The 12,100-nt window shown below is 36.5% G+C and overlaps 1 protein-coding gene across 8 annotated transcripts in view; it reads right to left on the bottom strand.

Annotated features, from left to right (window-relative positions):
- The window catches only part of Ppfia2 (protein tyrosine phosphatase, receptor type, f polypeptide (PTPRF), interacting protein (liprin), alpha 2), a 347,260-nt gene that overhangs the window by 23,173 nt on the left and 311,987 nt on the right, over positions 1–12,100 (bottom strand). For all 8 annotated transcript variants that reach the window (XM_013019213.1, XM_013019222.1, XM_013019241.1 and 5 more), the window contains 2 exons: positions 5,865–5,946; positions 2,489–2,689 (listed from right to left, as the gene is read on the bottom strand). In XM_013019213.1, the coding sequence (XP_012874667.1) occupies positions 2,489–2,689; positions 5,865–5,946 (283 nt within the window). The remainder of the gene's footprint in view (positions 1–2,488; positions 2,690–5,864; positions 5,947–12,100) is intronic.

Consider the following 12,100-nt stretch of genomic DNA (forward strand, 5'->3'; position numbering starts at 1 on the left):
CACAGATCCTGGGCAAAAGCCCTTGGGAATGGGCATTTAATGTCTCACTTATGTACTCCCCAATCATAAGGCAGATACAAGTTCCTTACTCGTAGTATCAGAACTTAAATAACTCATTGATGACTAACTTAACTAAATTAATTACTAACATGTAATATCCTCAAAATGGTGACTGACTTTTAGCACCTTGTCAGTGTTGACTAAATCTTTAAAATCAGTAGAATTCTACTGGACAGCCTTCACTGAAGCAAACCTTCTGCTTAACACATAATCTCCTTCTCCTGCATGTGGTAATGATCAACACATGTCATATGCTTTCCTTACATTTCTGTAGAAATTTGTATTATATGGCTGCAAAAGACTATTTGAATTTGTGTCCAAGCCTTTTTATTTCTGCTACACTAGCATTTTCATAAGAACAATTTAAATAAATATGACAACCACAAATAAAAGAAAATTTTGCTCTTATTCATGCTGAATTATTAAAAAATAACAGGCAAACGCAGACAGTAAGAGACAGTATCAAGGAGCTATTATTTGTCCAAGTCTGGAAAGTAAATTTTAAATGTCTAGAAGGCTGTGGCATTGTTTAGATAGTCTTTTAGTTGTTTTGAGTTAATTATATAATTACAAAACCAAACTAGATGAAAAATTACATAAAGTGTGGATATTTAATGGATGAAATGGTCAAAGAATGAGCATAAGGAGCTCTAGGTATTGTAAAATCCTAGGTTAAGTGTTAGTGAGGTAATTTACTTTTGTTGCTAAATAAAGTATATCATACTTTTAGACTACAACTTGAAACATTAATTTTATTATTGCAAGATCTAAAAATTTCAGTACTGTCATTGCAGCACTGGTGGTTCATGCCTGCAATCCTAGCTACTCAGGAAGCTGATATCTGAGCATCACTGTTCAAAGCCAGTGGGGACAGGAACTTCTGTGAGGTTCTCCAATTAACCACCAGAAGACTGGAAGTGGCACCATTGTTCACGTTGCAGAGCATTTGTCTTGGGCAAAAGAGCTCAGGAACAGTGTCCGTGCCCTAAGTTCAAGCCCTACAACTAAAAAGAAATCAGTATTTTCTTTGTACTACTAGGGAGAGCAGTGTTGATACAAAATTCAGGTATGGGGCTGGGAAGGTGGCTCACTGGCTTTGCATTCATGAGGCCCTGGGTTCGATTCCTCAGCACCACATAAGCAGAAAAAAAAAGCTGGAAGTGGCACTGTGGCTCAAGTGGTAGAGTGCTAGCCTTGAGCTGACGAGCTGAGGGACAGCGCCCAGGCCCAGAGTTCAGGCCTATGACCAGACCACCCCCCTCAAACAAAAACAAAAACAAACACAAAAATTCAGGTATATCTTTGATAGGCAGAAATTATGCAGAAAACTCACTGCTTCTAAATCCAGTTTACAGCAACTATTTAATGGCTTTCTCAACTTTTATGTTTAATGTATTCTGAAGTATATTTAGTTTGTATAATGGTACAACTGCAGTAAATAAATATATCTATAATATCCTAAATGAGAGTTTAAAAGGACATGAATTTCTTTATTATTTAGAAAGATTTTTACAGGAGAATTATGCACAGAAAACATGTCTTTATAAATTTTCATTTTGTATTTTCAAAATTAGAATTTAGCATCTGGTAATATCTGTAAGTATTGTAGAAATGAAATAAATTCTTTGCGATCCTTTAGGAGCATATATAAAAAGTTATGCTCAAGTTAATTTTGTACTTGAAAATTGCAATAATAAAAATGTTTTTACCCTTTTCCAAATTTATATTATTCTGCTATATTTTGTTATGTTAGATATGAGACTGAAGAAATCTAGTTAACATTAGAAATCAGACATATTGAAAAATTAGAAATATTGAAATATTATTTGGGAGTTACTTTTGATGTTTGAATTTCTTGGTGTTTGAATTATATAGACTACTTTATGCATGCCTCTTTCTATAACATATTCTTTCTTTTCTAAAAGGACAGGGGATTTATAAATGAGATACAAACTGATTATGAAAGGAGATTTTTACTTGTAATGTGTAGAAAATCAAACCTTGTATAATCTTACAATTATAAACATTACCTAAAAATATACAGTTAAGTACTACATTGCGATATATGTATGGTTATGGCAAATGCTTATGGTTTATCTTCTGAAAAGAGAGCACATTATATTCTTTTCAAAAGGAAGGAAAGTAAAATTCTGAAAATTCTGAACTTGGAGTCTTTTGTTTGGGGGGGGTGGGAAAACCCTGAAACTTTAGTCTAAATGCTAACTAAAAATCTATCCTTGGTTTCAGGCTTCAAGTGGGATATGAATCACAGCTTCTCAATTGAGGATCTATTAAAAGTAGCAGCAAGGTTAATGAAAAGCAAGCCAAATCTCTTTAGAATAATTCACGCTGACATTGAAATGTGTGCTGGCACAGTTTGCTCTTTGGACTTAAACAGGCTGCTATTTGCTCAGAAGTGGGGACTTACAGTCCTCGATGTTGGAGGAGCTGAAGGACTTGTCAGGGAAACCATCTCCTGGATTGCTAATCGGAGCTTTAAGCGATGCAGAGGATTGCTGATTCCAATTTCTCTTTGGATCTCAGTGTCAGATAAAGCCGACATGATGGCACCACTTTTCACATTGGCGCGGCAAGCTGCCACATACCAAGCAGGCATTCCCAGCCAGAGCTGTGGGGGCAGAAAAAAATACAGACATCATCATCATCATCATCATCATAGTTAACATTTGAGTGTCTTATATTGGAAAGAATCTAAGCACCTTGCTCATACGAATTAATTTATTGCTCACAAATCTTGCTAAATAAATTTGATTAGTATTTCCCCAGAAGAGTGAGATTCCCAGAGACATTTAGCACGGGATATTCAAAACACAATTAGGTAGCAATGGAAATAAGATTTGAAATCAGGCAATTCTGGCTTCAGAGATTGCATTTCAACCACCAGTAGGTACTAGAAATATAAAGGCAATATCTTCGCAGCACCACTTTCCCTGTGTGTAGGAACTAGAAGAACAGCTATATGTTTGACTAAGAAGCTCAATTAATGGTTGTCTAATAAGCAACTTCAATTTATTACTTTGGAGTTACTTTGGAATCCTCTGTGCAGAGAAATGTAGTCACAGAATGAGATGGCTGTGCCATTGCTGGCCCTGCTGTTTTGATCTAATCCTATATTACAGCCAAATCAAATTTTCCACTTACCAACTTGATATGTAAAACAGAATCTGTGAGTTAATAAATGCCATTTCTGAACATAACTTGTTACACAGCAATACACAATTAACATAGATATCATTTTGTTCTACAAATAACACAATATTAAAAGACTATCAAGGGGAAAAATGCAGTGAATCAAAAAGTCAAATTTTCTGACCCAGTTTGGCCTGGGCTGTGACTGAGATAAAAAAATCTACAGTGTATTGTTTATATTTTTTCCAACAGTGAGGAACAGCCTTACCTTGACAGGTACATTACCTCAGACAGAAGAAGGGGCCACTTTCTTAGCTCATAAATCAAACTGTTCAACTAACATCTAAATTTACCTTTGTTGGGTACTAATGATTTTTCTATCCCTTGCTTCTAATTGTGATTTCCATGTTGGTTAATAGAACTCCAGTGGATGCAATCTATTGTTATCAATGTCACCCATGATTAAATTTTAAGGAGTTTTCGATGTGAGTAAATGGTGTGTGAAGCTGAGACTCCTTTGGACCATGCTTATTGCAGACTATGCACTCAAAGAATTGCAAAAGGAGGTAGTAGCAAGGAGCTCTCACTCATTGAATCACTAGTTTATTTATCTTGTTGATTCCATCTTATAATTTGAGTCACATTGGGAATCACATTAGAACCATTTCTGTGTACTCAGGTTAGTTTAGTTTTAATTAGCTCCATCGTCACTGCCTGTCATTTCCTAGCATCTTAATGTCAAGAAATCTGTTCTTTATCTGAAGAATCTGTGCATCACTTGCCAAAATAGCAGCTAGCTCTCTTATCAAACTATAGCTCATTTTAACAGAGTGAAATCCCAACAACAACAACAACAACAACAAGCACCTATCATTATTGAGGTATGATTTCTTAAGTTGTCTTGTAATAGATTTTTAAAATATAATAATTTCAAAGACATATTTGCAATAAATAACTTTGATGATTAATATGCCAAAATTCCCCTGGCTGATGTGAAAGAGTAAAATAAAAGATAGATGCAACCTTGTTTTGACCAGTCCAAGAAAAAAAAAATCAAAGTATGTTTGTGTCTTCCTATATATGTCTTTTTTTTCTTTTGGCAGGGGAGAGCCGGGGTTTTGATTTCGGTACATTGCACTTGCCAGATAGGTGCTCTACCTCTTGAGCTATGCCTCCAGCACGTTTTTGCTAGATCATTTGTTAGCTAGCTTCTTGCCTGTTGTGAGCTGGACTGTAATCTATTCATGCTGCCTACCACTGCTTGGATGTCAGGCATGCACAATCAGAACATCCAGCATTGACTGCTTAGATGGGTTCTTCTTTTTGTTTTCTTCAGTACAGGGGTTTGAACTGAGAGCTTTGTGTTTGCTAAGGATTTTTTTTTTTTGGCCCAGGCTGGCCTCAAGTTGCAATCCTTCTGATTTCAATCTCTTGAGTAGCTGGAATTATAGGTGCGAGTGAGTCATCATGCCGGGTTCTAAGACCATTTTGTGAAACCAAAATAGACTAAGTTTTCTTCACTAGTCACTTATTTAGCAATGGGTATGACATTTTAATGAAGGCAGATGACTTTAGAACCTGGACCCAATTAAAACATTGCATGTCATTGCCACTGACAGGCAAGGTCTTTTCCCTAACTTTGGCATGCCTAAGCAGCTGCTTCAGCCCATGCAAAAACGAAGGAAAAGGGCTGAGGGGCCAGGGCTCAGGCCTGTAATCCTAGCTTACTTAGGAAGCTGAGATCTGAGGACTGCGGTCCAAAGCCAGCATGGGGAAGAAAATCCATGAGACTCTTCTCTCCAGCTAGCCACCAGAAAACCTTAAATGGCACTGTGGCTCAAGTGGTAGAGCACTCACCTTGAGCTGAAGAGCTCAGGCACAGCCCCCAGGCGCAGAGTTCAAGCCCCATGACTGAAAAAAAAAATGAAGGAAAGGACAGTGAAGCCTGCTGGGAGGCTCCATGAACGTACCCTCTGAGGTCAAACATATAGTTTGCTCACTGTCAACTTCTGTGGCTGCTGCCCTCTACTTTTTTCCAGAACAGTTTATAGCGAAGTAAATGTTAAGTGAAGTAGCTCTTAGTTTGTTAACTTGAACTGTTTAACTGATAATTAATTGAGTTATTAATTAAATTGAAACTCTATTCGATAACAGAAAACGTAGTGATAAATCTGCTGCTTTACTTAAAGTGTCTAAATCTAGTTGACTTAGACTAGATTTTTAAGAATTAGATTCAGGAATTAAATTATAAGCAATAGGAAAATGCCATGTGGCTGGGTGGCCTTTGTATCTTGTATAACAGAATTGTCCAAAGTGGATATAACTCTTCTCTGAAATCTGGTAATGAGGGCTTGTAGGTGGGAACAGATGTTTCCTTGAAACAACAAATGTGTAGCTTCATTATTAATCTCTTACTCTAGGTGCAAAAAAAAGTGGAATTTAGAGATTCTCCTTTCATTCCTCTACAGGTTTCATTTTATTTCAATCACATACACACACACACACACACACACACACACACACACACACACACACATACACACACACATCATGAGAGTGAAATTACAATGCTTGAAAGTTCAGGGCTAAATCAAATACTTCCTTATGAGCAATTCTAGGCTAGTGGGAAGCTTTGCTGTCAGAACGTCTCTTACCTCTAGCCAAGCTACCACAGTGGGGCCATCCCACTGAGCAAAAGGCAAGCCTTTTCTCCGTGCTTCTTCAAGAAGTTCGTGCCTGAATTGTACAGCAAAGAACATTTGTCAGGTAATATAGAAGATCTCTTTGGTTTTTAATGATAATCTTTTTTAAGGCAAGTAATAAACTTTTTAAAACTTTTAAGGTGACATAAAGGGAATAACAAAAACCATTGTTCCTTTGCATAAAACATACAAATCACTCATTGGTTTTATTAGAAACAACATTCAGGAATAATTCCTCCTAATTTTTATTCATTAAAATTTGGAATACAATGTGCTAATGAACTAATAAACTGCATTATATTATCAGCAAATAATCAGTCATGAGAAAGTGGCTCACAGACTCATATGTAATAGGCAATCTAAGTTTGCCTTCTTCCATGTCATTTCTCTCTCTCTGACTCTCTCAACAGAAGAGAACATGTTTAGGAAAAAAGACATAAGATAAAGTTGAACATTTCAACCTCTTTTGTTATGATGTGCTTGATTTTAATGCGACCTGTGGGTCCAGGGTTCTATCTTAGGAGTTATACATGTATGTCAACTTTTTGAAGATTTGGAAAAATCTCAGTTATAGAACATCCTAGCTTCAACAATTAGGAGACATGCATTTCAAGCATGGCATGCACCATTTATCAAAACTGAATATATATTAGGATTGCAAAAGACATATCAGGCAAAGGTACACCAAGCAAAAAAGGAAGACAGCCAAGATCACTGAGGCTTGTGGTACATAAGAAAGAATGTGCCTACTAAAGACCAAAACACAGCAATATCAAACAAAAGCACTGGAGCCTGTGGCCTCTGGCTTGAAACTTCGAAGTAGCTGCACTGTTCTGAAGTCATTCAAACCCAAAAGCTCATGCATGTGTTATTGACACCTTTCCATGTTCCACTCTGATTATTGGCCACCCATAGATAGCTGAAAGAAACACATCTCCTTTGAAGGGAATGCCAATATAAATTGATTTTCATCATTAGAAAGTAACTTAAAATGTGAAATTCAACAGTATACTTATTTTCACTTGTAATTGCTACCCTTTTTAATGAAAGTAGAATGTTCCAGTGAAAATAAATACTGTTTGTAAACAAAGTCATTTAAACAGGCTTGACAGTGACTGGTATAGTTTCATTGTTTCTATTAGTAAGATGTTACAGATGATATCCACATAGTAAAACCAAAAGGAAAGCATATATTATTGAGATAACAAGTATGCATTTCCATTGAATCTCAAACTATTATATATCTGCCCTGGATTATATAGAGAAATATATTGTCTGTACTTTTAAATACCATAATCATATATACAAACAAATGTATAAAGATTGCTTTACTTCAAATGGATATTTTTTGTGTGCTTAGGAGTGTATCATGAGTATTAAATTGTCCCCCAAATAATGCATTTGAGTATTTCTTGCTGTTAATCAACTAGCTCCTTATTGAGATAGACTATATTTGTACATTACAATATGTAATACCAAGGCTTTCAACACAAAGCCTTCCTAGATTTGCAATAGATAATACTAATAAAAGATCTAGTTAAAGGAGTAAGGCAAAAAATGAAGTTACAATGCTTGAAGAGATACATAAATTAATTGTTGTTTGATGGAAGTGGATTTCTTTTTTTCCTTTTTCTGTTAGTTTTGGGGCTTGAACTCAGGGCTTGGGAGTTGTCCCTGAGGTCTTTTGCTCAAGGCTAGTGCTTAAACACTCTGAGCCACAGCTCCACTTCTGGTTTTTGAGTGGTTAGTTGGAGATAAGAGTCTCATAGGGACTTATCTGCCCAAGATGGCTTTGAACTGTGATCCTTAGATCACAGCCTCCTGAAAATCAAGGGTTGCAGGCATGAGTGCTCAACCTGGAGTGTATTTTATAATTAAGTTGTTTATATGTGCTTTGAGGACTTAGAAAATGGACAGCAACATTGATACCTTGAATGCTAAGTGAAATATACAGGCATTTCCTTTTTTGCCTTCTCCATTATCATCTGTTCCCTTGGGTTTGCCAATGATGTTCCTTCATTAAAAAATCAGGTTTGAGTAGCTTAGTGTCACCAAGAGAGCTGTGTTTGTAGACACAAAATGAAAGATCAAAAAAAAGCTCTCAGATATTTACTGAGTACCTGCTACCACCTATGACTGTGCTAGTATGGAACACAGAGACATGAGATCATTTGCTGGACAAAAATAAATACATGTAACTTTCCACCGTATACAACATAAAACTAGTTGCTTAGGGTCAGAGTTGAACATGCTGAGTATGAGGATTTTAGTTGTTAACAGCCATTGTTTTGGTGAATAGCAGTGGTTAGAATGGTGATGGCATTGCAGCAACTGAACTGGCAGTAAGGACACAGGAAAAAATCTCAAATAGAGATACATAGTAGGCAGCACAATTGTGTTACAAACTTATGATGTGTCACTCAACAGAACATATTAAGTCATCTGTTATTTCTTGAGAATATATTTTACTAGACAAGTACAGATTCAACAGTAAAAGTTACATTATGTTAGAAAGTCAGTTTCATGAAGAAAAATCAAAGGAAGGTCCAGATAGGAAATGCATGATGGTGGTAGGGGTAGAGAATATAGGGAAGGAAATGGTCAGAGAGAAGATGTGATTTGAGTATGGGTTAGTATATATGGGTGAGGTGAGAGCTGAATTAGAGAACTGAGATGGCAGACTGGGTCCTAAGGGCTGCACTGATTTTTCTTCTCGGTGAGACAATGGTTAGGAATTATGAGTAGAGTGGCTATATGATCAGACTTTAACTTAATAGGATCACCTTGACTTTATAATCCAGCTTTTATTATGGAATTAGTCATGGTATCAAATTGATCAAGTATTTTAACTTTTAAAAATGGGTTTTATATAACTCATACAGTTCATTTCTGAAAATATTACGTGTTTCCCAGGCCTGGATTGAGGCCAGCTCAGACCAAAATGTCTAGGAATTTCCATTTCAATAGAGGGAAGTTGGACATAATGCCATAGACCTCTCATCTCAGCACTTAGAGGAAGCCTCAAATTTGTGTGTCATAGCTCAGGGGCATAATCATAATAAACAAGTAGCAAAACAGTAGGGGAGGAGACATGGTTCCGTGGTAGAATGTCTGTCTAGCTTGTGTGAGGTCCTAAGTTCAAACCCCAGAACTCTGTGTGTGTGTATCTGTGTGTCTGTGTGCCTGTGTCTGTGTGCATGTGTGTATGAGAGAGAGAGAAAGAGAGAGACAAGACTTAAAGACTTGTACATTTTTTAAAACATTGAAAATGTCAGTTAAATGTAGATACATCCAGAGTACTAAGCTATTCTTGTAATTTCTAGCTCTTAATCAAAACTACGCACATATGATTTTTGCTTAAATGGCTAAATACACATGAAAATATCAAGCTCCTTTCTTTAGGTTTAATATTTATCCAGCAATTGCTGTTGTATCTGTCTGGGAGAATGCTGGGGAAAGAGGAGCATCCTATCTTGCATGCAAAATACGTTTCTACCATGCCAAGCAAAGAGCAATACCCACATGTCTTTGTGCCTTATGCCCCTTATGCAACTTCATCTTCAGTTACAAGGTTCAAGAAATCTCCTTCCTTCCTCTTCTCCTCCTCTTTTCCTACTTCTTCTACTCCTTTCCTCCTTCCCTGCATTTTTTTATTTTCTAACTTTGTGGTTTTGGAGATCAAACACAGAGCCTGACACACACTAGGCCACCACCAGCTCAATCTGATTCCTTTCTGAAACCATCATCACCTTGGCTCTGAGGCAATATATTTTTACTTCTTCATTTTATAGGTCCCATAGGACTGAGCAATCTTTCCTACTGTGCTTTTAATGTTTCATTGAATTTGGTGGTTGATAATTTGGTCTTTCCTAGGGCTCAAGAGTGGGATTTTATAAGCCCGGTGACTGAGTTGGCTCAGTAGCTACTCATCTGATTTTTAATAGGCTTGATGTATGTCACATTTTGTATTCAGCTAACAGGATAAAGCCAACAGAGCCTCACAATCTCAAAGATTCTATATTCCAGTGAGGAAGAACATTTATGTTAATACACATCGAAATAAATACACAAGGCAAAGCTAGTGGCACCCACTTGTAATAGGAGAATCTTGAGTTCAAAACCAACCTGGGTTACCAAGTGTAACCAAAAAAAAAAAGAGAAAGAAGTCATCAAAATAATTTGAGGCATTGATATATTCCAACCAACGGTAAACTAGACTAAGGTAGTTAGGTGGTGAGTGACTAGAATTAGAATTACGTTGTCTGTAGTGTCGGGCAGGGCCTAGAAGAGGCAATAGTTGAATTCATGATACACCTGTTGAAAGGGGGCTGGCAGTGGAAGTTTTGTAGGAAAATGTCTCAGGCAAAAGAAAGGATTGGAATTGGTTATTTGAGCAAAAGAAAGAAGGCAAGGACAGCATGGTACAAACGTGTTTAGGGATGAGAGAGTAAGGGCTGAGGGGGATGAAGTTGGAGAAACAGCCTGAGTGAAGCAAGGTCCTAGTGGACCTGGAGGCTATAGCAAAGAGCCTTTCCAAGTCATCAGAAAGTACAAGCACAAGCACAGGAATGCAACATTTTTTTCTATTATAAAGTCATGCTGGCTGTTGATAGATAGACAACTGTGAGGCCAGTGTTTTGAGTTACAGATACTGGTTAGATGGTTGTTGCAGAAAATGGTGCTGTGCTCCTAAGCTGTGAAAGTAGAGATGGGGACAGGGTTTTGGATGGGAATTCAGGCACACAGTATGGATGCCATACATTTTCACTGAATGACTGAATGAATCTCAATTTGCGTCTCAACAACTATTAACCTTTGGCCTATCCTTTTAGTCTCCTCTGGATTGATCCTTTTTCACAGCTAAGGATTATTTTATTTTATTATTATTTTTGGGGGGGTCTGGTCGTGGGGCCTGAACTCTGGGCCTGGGCACTGTCCCTCAGCTCTTCAAACTCAAGGCTAGCGCTCTACCACTTGAGCCACAGCACCTCTTCTGGCTTTTTTCTTTTTGCTTATGTGGTGCTGAGGAATGGAACCCAGGGCCTCAGGCGTGCAAGGCAAGCACTCTACCACTGAGCCACCTTCCTAGCCCTAAGGATTATTTTAAATTGATCTCAATGCAAGTTATTTCATATTCATAACAACTGTATCTCATCCTTCATATATAATACTCAGACTTTTACTTCTTTCTTGTCACCATTCCAAGTCCTCTTCCAAGGAGAATTAATTCTCTTTCACAAAATTAAAACGAATATTCTCTAGTTAATTTTCTGAGTATAATTTTCATTTAACATTTATAACATTTAAGTACTGTGAATAAATGATACTACAATTTAAGTCAGTGTTATAGTAGAGAATTATCTAAAGTGTTCTTTTGTTTATTTGAAACACTTTAAAGTCTTATGAAAAACAATACAATGGTTTAAAAGATCAAAGCTTCCAGACACAGATTAATTAGGTATTGAGCCTCATAATAAAAGTTAGTGTATATTTATTAGTCATCTATTTAGCACTATCTTGAGTAATATATATACTATCTGTCTATCTATCTCAACTTGTTTCATCTTTACAACAGTTCAGAAAGGTGTGTTCTTACCCACATTAGTATTTGCCTAGCACACTCAACAATTGAGGCCATGTGAAGTTACAGAGCCATTGAATGGGAGAAGAAAAACTTTCAGCTTTCACAACTTGTTCAGAGTCATACTGTCCTTTAGCTAATTAACTTTCTGAAACTTTATAACTATAAAAGGAGAATAATAGTACCTTTCTCACTGTAAGCATAAAATGAACAGCATCAATCCTTTCCTGTGGCTTAGTTATTTTTAGAATTACCATACATTTATGTGACTATCTGGTAAATGTTTACAGTTCATATCAATTACTGTCACATATATCAATCCTCAACATTATTTTTTTACAAAAAGGAAGTTTGACTCTTTTCACTGCCTAGTAATAGGTTCTACATCTTGAATAAATGAATATTGGCTTAGTTTGTAGGATTGAAATGGAAAAGTTGATATGCAGTTGTTTATTTTCAGTTCAACTGGTTTTGTATGACTGCAATATAGATATATATAGATATATATATATATATATATATATATAGTCTTTTATGGTTGAAAAAGTACCTTTGTGGCTTATTGATGTACTGTTGGACATAACAAGTACTTAGTTATTGATAAACC

This window comes from Dipodomys ordii, unplaced genomic scaffold, assembly GCF_000151885.1.
Source record: "Dipodomys ordii isolate 6190 unplaced genomic scaffold, Dord_2.0 Scaffold3, whole genome shotgun sequence".
NCBI classification, from domain to species: domain Eukaryota; kingdom Metazoa; phylum Chordata; class Mammalia; order Rodentia; family Heteromyidae; genus Dipodomys; species Dipodomys ordii.